General features: G+C 38.1%; 1 protein-coding gene across 1 annotated transcript in view; it reads left to right on the forward strand.

The window, feature by feature from the left end:
* PAG1 (phosphoprotein membrane anchor with glycosphingolipid microdomains 1) overlaps positions 1-6,892 on the forward strand; it is a 518,307-nt gene extending 511,415 nt beyond the window's left edge. The window contains exon 11 of the mRNA XM_078687109.1: positions 5,470-6,892. Coding sequence (XP_078543235.1) covers positions 5,470-5,829 — 360 coding nt within the window. The 3' untranslated portion in view covers positions 5,830-6,892. The remainder of the gene's footprint in view (positions 1-5,469) is intronic.
* Positions 6,893-16,622: the final 9,730 nt, after the last annotated feature.

Here is a 16,622-nt window from a genome sequence, read left to right on the forward strand (position 1 = left end):
TTCACAGATTGGTAGCACATCTGCTGCATATGACGGTTCAGGGTCTATGGACACTTCTTCAGCAGTCCTTCCATATCAACCACCTGGAGGTGCTTGCAGTACAATTGGCTCTCAAGTGCTTCTACTGCCACATATAACATCAAACCAGACAACATGACAGCCATGTACTACCTTCGGAAATAGGGGGGCACACACTCTCCCCAGCACTCCAAGCTGGTGCAGAGCATTTGGCGTAGGGCGATCCACCATAAGGTACACCTGCTAGCGGAATAACATCCAGGAGCGGACAAAGACTTGCAGACCTGCTTAGCAGGAGGTAGCAACAAGTCCACAGGTAGGAACTTCATCCCCAAGTCCTACTCCTGTACTTACAAAGTTGAGGGATTTCCCGATGTAGACCTCTTCGCAACCGCAGAAAACGTCAAATGCCAAAGCTTCTCCCTCCAGGATTCCTCTCCCACAGTCCATAGGTAATACACCATGGAGGATTTTGCCTACACTTTACTGTCTCTTCCACTTATTCCATATATGGTCTGGAGACTCTGGCAGAGCTCGTTCACTCTCATACTGGTGGCTTCCATGTGGGCCAAACAGCCATGGTTCACAACCCTGCCAGGCTGTACTACGTACACATTTTCAATCTTTTGCAACATCCTCTGGCTAGCCTCCACTTTAGGGGACAACTGCTTTATAGCCTACACACGTTTATCTACCTTTACCCATTCCACTAATGAGAAATGTTACTTGCCCCTTAAGCATCTGTTTATGGCATGTATTACTGTAGATTCACATGTGCCTACCCTTTTCCCTGGAAGCCTTCGGCTGTTGTCGATATATTTCCTCTACTTTACTTTAATCGCCATCCTCACCCACCGTGTGGGAAAACAATCTAACAAAGGAACTGATAAACATACACAATACCAGTCATAGGAGGAGTCACAACACCTTTTGACTCGAAAGACTTCTTCAAAGAAAAACAAGTTATACACATCTGAGTACAACACTGGATCACAGGATTGTGCAAAACATGGGAATCTACAGCACTACATGCACAAACAGATGCTTACAGAGTAAGTAACATTTTCCTTTTGTGATACAGCTCTAAAAGCGAAAATGAGTTAGCAACTAATATTCCAGAAATTATTAGTCCAGAGTAGGGTCAAGAGAAAGTAAATTAAGTCAGGGACCCATATTCAACAAATGAATTTGAATGGACTAGCATACAAATTTTACCGTGGAGTGTGTGTCAAAACTTCCTTCTAATCCATTGTAGAAAAGAGGCAGGCCATTACCATGGATATGGGCTTCCTAAGGTAAATGGTATAAACATCAAATGGATTGAACAGACATTTCCTAATGAGTGCATAACAAAAGGTACTTCATAGGGCGTGCTAAAGTAAGTTTATCTGGATTTGGGTCCAAACCGGAGCAAGACAAAAATGTCACACAGTGGCACTGGATAGGAAGACATTTTGCATAGACCACACAGAGCCCTTGAACACACTTTTATTTTTACTTTCCTTACGACGTGAAAATAGTCTAAAGTGCACATCTTTTTCAGGACAATAAACAAATGAATTCAGGTCAAAGTACCTTATTAAATAGTTTTACACTTTTGAAAGAGTACCTTGCTAGCAACTGTATACAACTATAGTGGGTTTTGATGTGAGCTTCTGCTTGCTATGCTGTTAAGGAGTGATCCAGCACTCTAGGCCCACTTTCTTACCATACGTCCTCTGATGGACCATTTATTTTCTGACTGAGAGGTGTGATGGGTGTTAACATTTCATCAATCAGTTTCAAATTACAGCGTAACTCATTAGGCTACACAATAAGGACCAGGAATCAGTAACTATGGTTACGAAGATTTATTACAAATTAGCAAATAAGTTAAGGTATACAACTCCTAACACCATGCTATAAAGATACAAAATAACAACTGTGAAACCCTACTTCCTAAAGAAGTTTAGGCATACTAGTATCAAAAGTACAAGAAATTCAGTCAGAGCAATACAAAAGATTAAGAAAAGTATCTGATGCTCAGAAAAAAGTCCCAGACTTTCTCATCAATGTATGAGCAAATCTAAATTAGATTCCAAGCTAAGAGGATGGTTTGGAACCTAAAAGACCTAAAAAGAAAATGAAAAATTCAATAAAGGAATAAATAGAACAGGGCAGGCAAATAAGTAGAAAAGTGTCACCATTTCAGAAGCTCAATCAAAAGTCTTCTTGGGACAGATAAATGTTAGCTTAAGCCGTACTTACGAAAGAGTCAAAGTCCAGAGAAAGTGCTCTAAGGCTCTGGAAAGTTTCTGAAATAGTTCTGAAGAGATCTGATCTCCAACAGTGTGAACACATGGTTATAACACAAGAGTCTTTTAGGCAGCACCCCTCTGTTGGCATCATCAGGGGTTCCATTGGCCTTCTCAGTTCCCATGTTGTGACTCCAACATTCGGAGAGTATCCCGCACTGGACATGGGAACAACATTGTCCTTTCTCACTAAAGCTAGGTGGTAAAATTGTTGAATAGACCTTTCAGTTAACGCTCTGGCTGTCTGTAATTTCATTAAGGTCACATCTTCTCAGGCTCTCTTTCTATCACTAATACAGTATTGTGTCTATTCTCAAACTAATTGTGTGTGAATATCTTCAAGAAAAGTCAAATTAGCAGAAAATGGAAAACAGTATTTTATGCAGCATGGAAAACAGGCCTATTAAAGTCAAGTTAAAAGAATAACTCAATGGTTCACATTTAATATGCGTGTGCACATCTAAACACGTAAATGTAAAATGTCAGTAAATTAGATTCATATTACATGTGGCATACAATAAAATCTTAAAGGTTTACATGCAAGTATGTCTAGGAACTACATTTTAAGGTGATATATGAAACATTAGTGCACACATTACATTCTTTGTAGTTTCTAGGGTAATCGCATGTATGTGAGGATGGTTTCTATTCAATCATTTAAACAGCAAATGCCATTTACAGCCAGATTCATCATTCTCCCGTTTTGCGAGCCTCTAATAGCGATTCAAAAGGAATCGCTATTAAGGACTTGCAAAACGGGATTCATGTAGGAATTGCAAAAAATATTGCGATTCCTACATATTCCTTATTTGCGATTAGCAAATTGCTAATCGCAAATAAGGAATAACTCCCCATTCATTCCTATGGGCCTACAGGCCCATAGGAATGAATGGGGAGTTATTCCTTATTTGCGATTAGCAATTAGCTAATCGCAAATAAGGATGCGATTTCAAGGGTGCAGTGGTGTCCAAAGGACACCCTGTAGCACCCCTGAAATGTAATCTACATTGGTGTTGCGCACACACATGTCCAAAGGACATGTGTGTGTGTAACATGCAACTTAGAAAAATGCATTTAAATGCATTTTTCTAAGTTTTTGCTATTTACCACGAGGTCTGACCTCTCGGTAAATAGCGGCCCAAAATTGCAATTTCGCAATTTTAAAATGATTCATGAATTGCATTTAAGGAATCTCAAATAGAGATTCCTTAAATGCAATTCTTCGCAAATGTGCGAATTCTTTAATAGCGATTTTTGCATTTGGGATGATGAATCCCAAATGCAAAAATTGCACTCGCAAAAGGCAAGATTCTGAGAATCTTGCCCTTTGCAAGTGCAATTTAGCTTGATGAATCAGGCTGTTAATGTTTTAAGGCACACATTAAGTAAATCGATTTTCTACTAAGTAGAGATAGTTTATTAACATCTTATTTAATACAGTTAAGGCATACAGTATGAGTAAATTTACTTATCCTACAGTAAATGCACTTTAATAATATTGTCAAGTGTAACACTTATTCTAATGTTGTTAGACCACACAAGAAACATCCTAACGGAGCTCGTGGAGTGCAGAAAACTCTGCATCGTGATGTGCAGCGAAGTTTTTTCCACGCTCGCGATCGCGAACGGTAAGTTCACGAGCGCGAACAGTAAGTTCGCAAGCGCGATCTGATGTTTGGGTAGAATTTCTACCTGAGCGGCAGGAATACTAACACAAACTGCAGCTCCCACTGCACTCCACTACTCGCGGAACTTTGCAGAGTTTTTTTGTAACTTTGCAAAGTTCCGCATAGCAAAAATCCGTGAACTACACCCAGGCCTTGTTGCTTGAGCAGTCAGCTCTTGCATACTGCACCACTGTGTACATGTTCTGTATTTCCCCATACCTTTTGGATCACATTCTCAAGTACACTGAAAAGTACTCTACCTGGCACTTGACCATTTTCCTATGTGTCCGGTGCCATTGTTCCCGCTGTATTTCCCTGAGGCCCAGTACTCAATCTCCTATCCCTGTTGCAGTGTGTTGGAACTGAATTAGTTTGTTTCGAAGGATCTTCTGATCACATTCTTTGATATTTGTATCGACCAACCCCACCATTGCAGCTTGTGAGGTGCTTATATAGTTCACACTGTGATAGCTGCTGGCTGTGGCTGGAGTCCATTGAGTGGTGTGATGAGTTTTTCAATGATGCATTTTGGGGGGGTGTTGGCGATGCAAGGGGTACTCGTTAGGGTCAGGTGGTGTGGTGAATTATGAGTAGTCATCCTTTGGGAGAGAAGCAAGATAAGCATGACAGGAATTCAGAGGGCAACATTGCATTTATATAATAACTGCTACTTGGCTACAAGAGAGAAAGCAATAGATGTGAAAAGAGCATGCATTTATAACAGAATTCCATTGTCTAATGAGTACCGTTGGTGATATTAAAATGCTCTGTACACCAAGACCGTCTTGGAAGCCTGGTTGTAAAAAGACACAAGAAAGTCAGTGTATACCCCTTAATTATACTCGCACTGATCAAACTGCAACCATTGACCAGTCTCAATGCAATAACAGTAATAGAGATTGAGGCAAGGAAACCAGGCATGAGGACAAACTTTTAGAGCCTGGTGCCCTCCAGACTCGCTGCTCCTCCCTATCTCACTCATCTCCAACATGAGTGTAGAGGAAGTCAAAGGACCGGCAGGGATATATGGGGTGGAGATACTAGGGTTCTGGGCCTACCCATGATCCAACAGGTATAGTTGGACTCAATCACTACTCCGTTCACTCAGTCTGAATTGCTTTCCCCATCAACTGTCTTATCAGCCAAACCAGTAAGTTCAATTGTAGACAAACTTCTGTCCTTCATCCCTCAGAGTTGTGTAAAACCTTATTGCACCCGCCTCACAATATCACCACCTGACATTTCCTGTATTACGACAAAGAAAACATAAACTTTGGGTAAGGCGCTTTATATATGATACTTCTAAAAGCTTTAAATATTTTGATTATGAGAAGGATCCTTAAAAGCATACTTTATTAAATAATGTTTTATTGAAAAGAGCGTGAAAATTACACAGTATGTTTTCATGAGATTTTTTCAGGGAATGCGTAGTTTAAAGAAAGACAGTCAAGTATGTTTGTACTCTAAAGCTATAATGTTTTTTTCTATAGATTGCGGCTATGTACTCTTCAGTGAACAAAACAGGTCAGTCCATGCTGATCCAAGATGAGCTGGCCAATTATGCCTACATTCAAGAAATTGCAACTCGGCGATCTCCATCAATTGGCAGTGAACTTTATGCAACAGTTAGAGACTTGGAAAAAACCTCAAACCACTTTGACGAGCCCGAGTCATCGCTCAGAACATACGATGAGCCAGATTCAGAGTACGAAATAGTCCAGGTTATGTGCAAAGAGGATGAAAGGACAATACCCTTACCTAGTGACTTCCACAATGCTCTTCCACAGGGAGAAAGTGACTATGAAAGTATTGGAGATTTGAATCAAAACGGTGATATTACTAGACTTTAATACCTTAAAAAGTAAGGTTTTACAACAAATGGTGTCCAGTTATTTTAACAATATTTTGCAAGCATCACACCGATCTTTTTAGAAATTTGGATGTGAAAACAGTCATATGAACAATCAAATGAATGCCGACAGTGGACGTTCCATATCATTCTGTGTTATGAGTGAATAGCTTTTATATTCCTTAAGTACAATCATCCATGTTCTGACAAGGTTCAGTAGTTGGGTGGAAATCATGCAGCCAGTATTCTTGCACACTTCCTGTCTATCCAGAGAAAAATTTCCATTTTATCACCAAGACGTTTCCCACTACCATGAACAGAATCCACTCTCCTCATGCAAGGCATCGCTTTTTATTTGTCAGAAACATCTTTTAGCTGTCCATCCATACCGCTTCAGGAGCAGTGGACTTGGCTTGTTGTGCAGCTTCTTGCTGGTTGACTTAGTCTTCCTGTGAAGTAATAACTTTTTTTTGAAGCGTAAAATCATGAATATATGGCTGTGGTTTGAATACCTCTTTCCCATACAGGGCATTATCTTATTTTGTGTGTTTGACTTGCGCCACAAGGACCATTGCGCAACAGGAGACCTATTTACAGTATCTTTTCTTTCTTGTCCATGGTTGCAAAATGAAGGTACTTCACAAGTGACCTACACAAAAACTGTACTTGAATGACTATGATTGCAATTAGTTGGTAGCCTAAAGCTTTATCACCTCTTGGTACTTATAGAATTGTTTGGAACATATCATAATATGTGAATTAGTATATTTGAAATGGTACTGCCTACAAGCTGTAGCCTTAACATTGGGAATTTTATCTAGCCAACCATGTTTGAACAGCTGTTAAAACAAGTCTGTTGACACTATGGCAAAGATTGAGGTCCATGTTTCTTGGGATGGCTGAAAATGAAAGGCATGTATAATAACTTTTATTGTATTTTCAGGTACTTAAGGATGATCATCAAATCCTATTTCTATTGCACAGAGATCTTGGTAACTCTTGTACGCTTAATTTTAAATTTGTAACATCATGCACAATTTAAAATATATCAATCTTTTACCATCTACAGTGGATGTATTTTTCATTTACCTGATGATAATAATATGATGTTGTCTTAACAGGAATTTTTTTAACTGGCCACCACGATCAACACAAAATACATATATGTGCTGTATGCCATGAATTCAGTTGTTGCTCCTTGCAAACAAGCAGTGATGTTATATAAGATAATTTATTGATTTCTTTAGCAATGTTAAAAACAGCTGTACCTCAGCCTGAATTATGAACAGCTTTATATACAAATTAAAACTTCCTTAAATCAAAAGATAGATCACTTGACACATTTTTGTAACACAACCCAATTACATATTTATTACTAATTATGATCTCTTGTAAGAATATTAACTATGGTTTTCCAGATGATCCTGGGGTCTCAGTTGTTATTCTTTTCCGCACCACGTCCTCCTGATAATTGATAACAGTATACGTGGGAATGGTGATATGCACACAATTTCACAGTCAACTGGTTTCACATGTCTTAGCATATAGCTGCTGCAATCTTTTTAATTTGATGTTTGACCCCTGTGATAATAAAAAGTAAAAAAGGAAGCACTGCACGAATGCTATAAAATGCAAAGAATGAATAAAACATCCAATAAACTAGTAAGCTTCTGGAAGCATTCACTGGCTACCATACATTTTCGTCTAGGTCACTATGTCCCCTACATGAAAAATAACCACATTTGATGTCAGGTACTGGAAAAAGAACTACAGTTGCATATTGTGAAGCCGAATGCACATGTGCAACTTAATCTCTGTATATGTCCTGGGTTCCTCTGCTTTCAGATTTGTACTTCCTATCAGAACAGTCCAATTTTTTCAGTGAAGACCAAATAAAATGTCCAGTTTCATATGTTCTGTTCTCTCTGCATATAGCGTCTTCTAATACTCTTCTAATAGGCCTTTGTCTCTTGCAGCCAGACTCATTTTGCTTCTTCTTTTCACAGATTGCTTTTGTATCAGAACTGATCTAGTGAGAAAAGCCCCTTGTTAATATGAGGATTTTATGTTTGCAGGGCCTAACATGAACATCATCACATATTACCCGTCCTATCCCCTCATACTCATGCTAATAAAGGATTGTGCTATGGATCTGTGACCTAGAGGTCTCTGGGCAGATTCTTTGTCAATTTAACCATTATCAAATACTTTTTCAATATCAAATAATTGTTTTCAAGTTTGGTGATTAGGTGCTAGAAGTTCTACCATCAATATCTTCTGTCGGTACAAAATAGTTCTAAGATGAAATATTATTAAAAAAAAGATTCATTTAGGACTTATAAATGGACTTAAATTATTATGTCGGAATAGTGTAAAATATATACAATTTCCTTTCATAAAATGTTTGGTAATGGATAAAAGTGTGTGCTTATATTTACTGTGATTAAGGAAATCATACCAAATGAAAAGTGTAGATATTATCTCGCATTTTAAACAAGGCTTGCTTGGTTGGGGCAATTGTGACGTCAGTAATCCACAATTGCATTCCCAATGTTTTTAACATTACTTTTTTTTATTTTTTTTTAGTGTGAGTTCATAGACTTAATAGCATACAATAATATCATATATAAATACATGTTTCAAAATATTGAAAAAGGAAGGAATTGATTTGAATCTAGAGTACAAAGTATTACTTCATAATAAATATACATTTCAAAATACTCAATAGTTCAAATCATGATATTTCCATAGTACAGAGAAAGATCACAGTAGGTTAAAGTGCAAAGTGCTAAATCATATTTACATGTGTCCTATCTTGTTATACCAAATGTAACTAGAGTATATATATAAAAAAATAATCCAACTTATCTAAAGTGCAAAGTGCTATATCCAAACAGATACATACGTTTTACCCTTTTATCGCCACTATAAGGTATTATCTTATATTTCAAACACATTCCAATGTTTCTCATCCCTTCTAACTGCTCTTGATCTTATTGCATATTTCTTTTCCAATTCTTGTATTCTAGACAATTTTGCCCTCCATGCGTTAAAGGTAGGTACCTTCTCTGTTCTCCACAACTGCAGGATTAAAGATCTTGCTATTAAAGCTGCAATAAACAGGCCTTCCTCATGTGCGGAGTTAACAGGAGAACAGCCCAAAACTGCCGTGGCTTAATCAGATGTGATAAGGGGATCAATTATAAATATAAGATATTTCTCAATCTCCTGCCAGAAACTTTGGATTTTTGGGCACTCCCAAATGATATGCGTCTGCGAAAACATTTACCTTCCATTTGTGGGTATATTTTATGAAGAAAAGTGGGTGTTCCATATATTAACCATTTCGAATAGTAATGCATGCGTTTAAAATTTGCCCCTCTAAATATAACTGCGTTAAGTTTATTAAGCCTATTCCAGGTTGACTTAGTTACCTGTATAGCTTCCCTTTTCTTCCTTCTATCCCTAACTTTTCCATATAGTGAAAGAGATTTATTGTCATCGAAGATTTTAATCCAGTTGCTGATTTTCCGTAGTGTTAGGGAGTTAAGGGCGTTACTAATAATAGTTTTTATAACACAGGCTTTCCATATCTAGTTTTTCCAATGTAGGTTTCAATCTAATGAATGACCATTTTAAGATTGGGTTTGGATCTCGAAGCCCCGTTTTAATATCTGCCCAGGTTTTCCAACAGCTCCCCTTGATAAAATCCTGGATCAGGGTATACCCGTTTTCTTCCCACAGCCGTAGTATATTATTCTCTAACAAGCTTGTTTCCCCCATATATATATTCGAAAGCCTAGTTGAGATATTAATGCTTAGAATGTCGTAGTATGTTAAAATCTGGGTTTTTTTTGAATAACCATTGTAGGGTCTTGTAATACACTTTTTAGAGTATTTTATACTCCTTTAAGATCTTTTTCATGAAAAAGTTATCTGCCTCTTGGGGATCTAAAAAAAAAAAAATCTAAAACTGTGATGTGCAAATGTCGCATGATAATTTCTGATATTAGGAAGAGATAATCCTCCATCGGCGATGGAATAATTTAAAGTGCTCAAGGAGCAGCACTGAAAAGAAAATTATACAACGGAAGGATAGACATTCGGATTAATGCAACTCTTCCTATTATTGATAATGATTGATAATGGCAACTGATTCCATCCCGTTAACTGAAAGTGTTCCTTTTTCGACAATGGCATATAACTTAGTGAAAACAGATCTTCTACTTTCTCGGTTACATAGATCCCTAAATACCTCTTTGGACGGGTGTTATATGTCTGTCTAAATTCCAATAAAAGAGAATTCATACCGGTTGTATGTCAATACAAGGCGGGCTTTTACCCCGCATGCCATTACAACGCGGGGATTACAACAAAAGTCGTTACAATGACTTTCACTGGAGGGCGCTGGATAGTGGAATAGTTTAATTTTCTATTCCAACTCCAGCCCACGTTGACAGTAGGGAAGTTGTTGGATAGAAAATTAAACTATTCCCTATCCAATAGCGTCCTCCAGCGAAAGTCGTTGTAACGACTTTCGTTGTAATCCCCGCGTTGTAATGGCAGTGCGGGGTAATCCCCGCGTTGTAATGGCTGTTCTTCATTCATACCGCAGTTGCATAATATAATTTCTATTTTAGACTTATTAATCCTATACCCCCTATTTTTTCAAAGTCTGCAAGATTCTCATAACTTCCGTCTGGGTCTCTATCTTTGTCATCAGCATATAATTTTATGTTCGTCATACCTTGAACCAGAACCGTTTGAGCTCTTTTTTCCCTAATTGCAATTGCTAATGGCTCCATAAATAGAGCGAATAAAATCGGGGAAAGGGGACAGCCTTGTCTGGTGCCTCTATTTATTTGGCATGTCCCTATATTCACAGAATTGATTAAAATTTGGGCCTGTGAATCCATATAAAGTTGTTTCAATAAAAATATAAACAAATTTGGGAAACCAAACTTCTCGAAAATTGTAAAAAGACAGTTCCAAGAAACAAGATCAAATGCTCTTTCAGCATCTAAAAACCAAATCTGTGCCTCGACCTTATTAATTTTAAAAAAAATCCAGCGCCTCTAATAAAAAGTTTGTATTAGTATAAAGCTGTCTCCTTGCTACGTAACCTTATTGATCTGTCCCGACGAGTGAACCCACCATCTTGTTTAGTCTATGGCTAGGAGCTTAGTGAACGTTCAGTATTTAAATGGCTTATTGCCCTATAAGAGTTCACATTTCCGCTATCTTTATCTTTTTCAAAATACTGATCACTACTGCTGTGCGAAAAGATGCCGGTGGGACGCCCCCTTGTAATAAATAATTTTCAAGTCTTAAAAATTCGGGGCAGAGTGCTGTAGAAAATGCTTTAAAAAATTCTGCGGGAATACCATCCTCTCCGGCAGCTATACAGTTGGGTAAAGAGCTGATAACCGCATCCGAATTCTCCCTTCATGAATTCGGCTAGTAGCAGCTCTTTGAAATTATTTTCCAAAGTCGGAATTGGCAATTCCTGTAAAAATTCATTAGTTGTTTCTAACGAAATATGGTGCGATGTCTGATAGATGTCTTTATAATGTTTAAGAAACACCTCACCTATTAGTGGCGTAGTTTTTACGCGAGTTTTGGTTACTTTGTGCTGAATGCATTCAACTCTATTTCGAACTTGTTTTCCATTAGCTTGCCAAGCTAGCAATCTTCCCGTATACTCACTATTTCATAGCTTGTCTGAAGATATATACTACTTGCCCTATCCCCTAAGTCATAATAGAATTCCCTCATTTGTATTTTTGCGTTCAGTATTTCTTGCGTCTTATCCGAAGTCCTGCTTCTAAAGTATTTTTGATTCGCACAGCCACTCTATTTTCTATTGCCATTCTCTCCTCCTTTTTAGCTTTTTGTTTTGGTATCTCTTTTGAGGTGATTATACCTCTCAGTATAGCCTTAAAAGCATCCCATAAGATATTAATAGGGGCAGAGTCCTTATTTATAGTAAAGATGGAACTAAGGGCTAGATGTAGGTATCCAAATACCGGTCGGTAACGGCCGAAAATACCGATTTAGGCCGTTACTGACCGGTACTTGGATACTGAGATGTAGGGCATCTTAAAATACAGATTTCGGTAAAATTACCGAGTCTGTATTTTAAGATGTAGGTGGCACTGTAAACAGTGTCACAGGGCTTCAAGGATTCGGTATTTACCACCAACTATTAGTTGGTGGTAAATAACGAATACCTGTGTATATGCAAATCTGTGCATGTACACCTGTGCCACGTGGCACACATACATGCCCTGAGGGCATGTATGTGTGCCACATGGCACACAAGCCCTAATCAGGGGTGCAACAGGGTGTCAAAGTGACACCCTGCCACCCTTGAATTATTTGGTATTTACCGAATCAGTAATTACCGATTCAGTAATTGACATTCATTCCTATGGGCCTCCATGCCCATAGGAATGAATGGCAATTACTGAATCGGTAAATACCGATTCGGTAATTACCGAATCTTACCAATTCGGTAAAAAATACCAAATATTTACCTACATCAGATTTACTGATTCTAAAATACCGAATCGGTAAAATTCGGTATTTTAGAATCGGTAAAAATGATTTACCTACATCTAGCCTTAAGCTCCTTCTCTAAATCTGCACACCATTGCTCATCTGCTAAGTTAAGTTTATTAAAATACCACCTTCTTGATGTTTCATCTTTCCTCCCTAAAAGGGTTTCCATCTTAATGAGTACGTGGTCTGAGAAGGCATTTGCTATATGTTAATATTTAGTAACTTCCAGATTATGGGAGGTTAGAAAAAAGTCTAGACTTGATGATGAGTCATATTTTGCCGAATAACAAGAGTACTCACTTTTTATCAGATTGTTAAACCGCCAATTATCTAAAATATCTAAATCTGGCTTACAAGTCGAAATTGCAGTGGCTACTTGTGGTTTATTTTGTCTTCGATCTTTTTTAGTAGAATCAACCACTGGGTTTTGCAAAAAATTAAAATCACCGCCCCATATGATCTGACCAGGTATACCTGACAGCGCTTGTTTTAACTGTAAAATGGGGAGCGGGTCGTCCATAACTGGTGCATAGATTGTGACGAGTATCACTTTTGTGTGGTTTATTTTCCCATGTAAGAATGTTCATCTCCCCCTCCGATCTGAATGTAATGCTTCCACTTGCAATTGGACATGCTTACCTATATAGATGCTCACACCCCTCTGGGCAATCCCCGACACAGAAGAGCCTTTAAAAACCCGCCCAGTTTTTAAACATTTTACTAGGCATCTGCTGAGGCTCGTAAATGTGTCTCTAGTAAAAAGATTACATCTGGATGGTGACCTTTTAGCCAGCTTTCTATTGCACATGTTTTACGCCTGTTGTTTAAGCTGTTAACATTCAAAGACAGGATTGATAGTTTATTCCTATTCATGATATAACTTAAAATGGAAAAATATGGTCTATTTTATCCATACACCGCAGGGTGTCCTGTCCAAAGCGCAACTTGTGCTGTATGTGCAAAAATGCAATTCTAAAGTGCATCTGGTGCAAATATGCAAATACATAGATAGACGATCGCTCAATTTATTAAATTTCTTCTCCTCAATAAGGCAAAAGGAGACTAAAATACAGGCCATTAAGTTGTGCAAATTACGCATGTCTGCCATATCCGATTTGTCAGTTGTGCAAATCATGCAATAAAGTGCAAATCACGCATTTAGACCAGTATATTACAGTACAATTTGTATCAATTGTACAAAAAGCTATTTAAAGTGCAAAATCACGCAGCTATTAGACCAATCAGACCAATAGACAACAGTACAAATTGTAACAATTATGCAAGATGCAAGATAAACACTAAAATGCATTTAAGTGCAGTATTCAATATGCAACATATGCAGTATGTGCAAAGAAACAATTATGTAAGACAGTGGAGCATTCCGTATCCTTTTCTTAACTGATTCAAAGAAAAATATTTCTGTCCATGAACGCTCTTTTTCTAATAACTTCATCCATCACCACCCCCATCACCGCCCCAGAGAAGGAGAATCCCAACTTGTCCCACTGTCCTTCCCTCTTCCTCCCCCTTTTTATTGGATGCCATCTTGTGCATTCCTGTTGCATTCCCCGATTTGCCTCTGATCCCCCCTCTCTTTTTATTTTTTTACCGCTCAGCCTTATAGACACCAGGTCTTCCTTTCCTTCATACACCTAGGTCATCCAAGAGGTTTTGGGCTTCTGGTATCTCTGTGAAAATAAAGAATTTTCCTTTGGCTATAACTTTTAATTTAGATTGCTGCACAATCATCGCCTGGGCCCCTTTAGCTTTAAAAGAGTCAATCATTTTGACAAAATCCTTGCGTTTATGGGCAGAGGCTGCTGACATGTCAGACTCAATTTTAAAGTTTTTAATTTCATTGGTGGTGAAGGATCTCCTTGATATTGCCACATTTAGGATTTGCTCTTTAATTCTATAATCGGAAAAATGTATTAGGATGGTCCGTGGGTATTTAGAATTCGCGGGTTTATGCGCAGGTACCCTATGAGCTCTCGTAATTGTGAGGTCTCCTTGCAATTCAGTTATTGCTTTTTTCAGCAGAGACTCAGTCCATTTCACAATCTTCGCACTTTCCAAACCCTCCGATATTCCCACAAGGCACAGTAATTCTCTAAATCTTGTAGCTACGATTCCATCTGGCTCTTATTCAACACCTGGAGATCCTTTTGCATGATGACGATGTTATCTTCCAGGGTTGAGACACAAGCCTCCACTTCTGTAACCCTTCTGGGTAGGTTACCTAGACTTTCCTCCATCTTTAAGTTTGAAAAGCTTTATTGAGTAAATAAAGACAATGTAAAACATCAGTACAACTGCAAAAAGATAAAATACAGTAGCAGGAGAAACAAAACTAAACCTTGCGTGTATAAATAAAAAACCTCAGAGAGGTAAAAAATATACCAAGGGAAAATGCTTTTATAACTTTTAGAATTTTGGGGAGGGAAAAGAAAGAAGAAGAAGGAAGGAGAGAGAGGGAAAGGAGGAGGGGGGGGAAAGAAACATCAATAATAGAGCAATAATAAAGCTAATACATAATATAATTATATTAATAGTATATAAAAAAAAAGGAAAACATCCTATAGCAAACAAATGAGTATGAAGCTAAATGGCACATCTGGATAGGTAATCTGTTAAAGGGGACCATAATAAATCACGTTTAATCAGAAGGGAGGTAGAAGAGGCACATGCACGATCTAATCTATGATGATGACAAATTCAATTCCACCATGCAGCATATTCGACATTCTTGGTATCTTTCCAATTGGTAGTAATGATTTGAAAAGCAATAGCAATACATAGGTCAATGAATTTGCGAGTAAAAGGTGGAACATCCCAGACTGGAGCCAAACCACCCAGAAAAACAAATGAAATATCAAAGGGTATATTAGTAGATAAAATTTTGTTCAGGGAAGACCAAATTCGTGACCATAACAGTTGTACCTTAGGGCATAGAAAAAACATATGTTTAAAATCACTTGTAATACAGGAGCAGGACCAACAGTTTTTGGAATAGATTAGTTTAAATTTAAAAAGATCACAAGGAGTATAAAACAATCTATTGTAAAAATAGTATAGGGTCTGCGTGGTACTAGCAGAGCGGGAGGTGGAATGAAGTTTAGACCAAATTGAATCCCAGGTGGACACGAGGAAGGTTTGGCCAAGGTCTGATTCCCAAGAAAGTTCAAGTTTCGTTTTGGGCCTCACCAAAGGTGAAGGGGAAAGTAATTTATAAATGGCTGAGGCTTTGAGGGGAATGTGAAAATTAGGAGGAGGGGATAAGAGAGGAGGAGTGCAGGAAGTGGGTGCATCCTGTATGATAGTGGAGTGTAGAGAAGGAAGAAGTGTAAGAAACTGTGAAGAGAATTTATTGGAGATACCAAAAGAATCACAAAGTACCTGAAAAGGCGTTAGAGAATTATTAAGAAGAAGATGACTATAAGTAAGGATTCCTTTATCAATCCATTCCTTCCAAAAAAGGGCACGGTTACGAAATTTAAGAGATTTATTGTACCACAATGGGGTATTCAAATGAAGAGTAGAGGATGAGGAAAAGGAGCGGAAAAGAGCAAGTACAAGGGCTTTCGAATGTTTGAAAATAGGCGAAGAAAATCTTGAAGGAGGCTGAGTAAGGTTAGAAGCGGTGAGAAGAGAGAAAGGGGAGATTTGTGCAGATTCTAAAGAGCTCCAGGACGTAATAAGCGGCGAAGGAGAGTCAGGTAAAAAAGACCAGATTTGCTTGAGGGAAAAAGCAGAATGAAAGCGTGAAATGTTTGGAAAGTTGACACCACCAAGATGTTTAGGCTGTTGAAGACGGGATAAAGCAACTCTGGCTTTACGATTGTTCCATAAAAATTTAGAGAAGAGACTGTTGATGGACTTAAAGAAGAAATGAGGAAGGGGAATAGGAAGCATAGAGAGATAGAAATTCACAATGGGGAGGAGCATCATTTTAATAGTAGAGAGACGACCCCACCAAGAGAGAAAAAGAGGAGACCAGCGATCAATAAGTGAAGAGAGTTTTTTAAGAATATCAGAATGATTGATTCTAACAGTCTCTCTAGTGGAGTTAGCATAAAGAACACCAAGACACTTGATATGGCTAGAGGTCCATTGGAAACCAGAGCCATGAAACATATGTGGGAGACAGAATTTATTGAGAGGGAGAACTTCTGTTTTGTCGATGTTCAATTTATAACCAGAAACAGAGGAATAGTCGTGTAGCAAAGAAAAAAA

The sequence above is a fragment of the Lissotriton helveticus genome, chromosome 4_1 (genome assembly GCF_964261635.1).
Source record: "Lissotriton helveticus chromosome 4_1, aLisHel1.1, whole genome shotgun sequence".
Classification (NCBI taxonomy): Eukaryota; Metazoa; Chordata; class Amphibia; order Caudata; family Salamandridae; genus Lissotriton; species Lissotriton helveticus.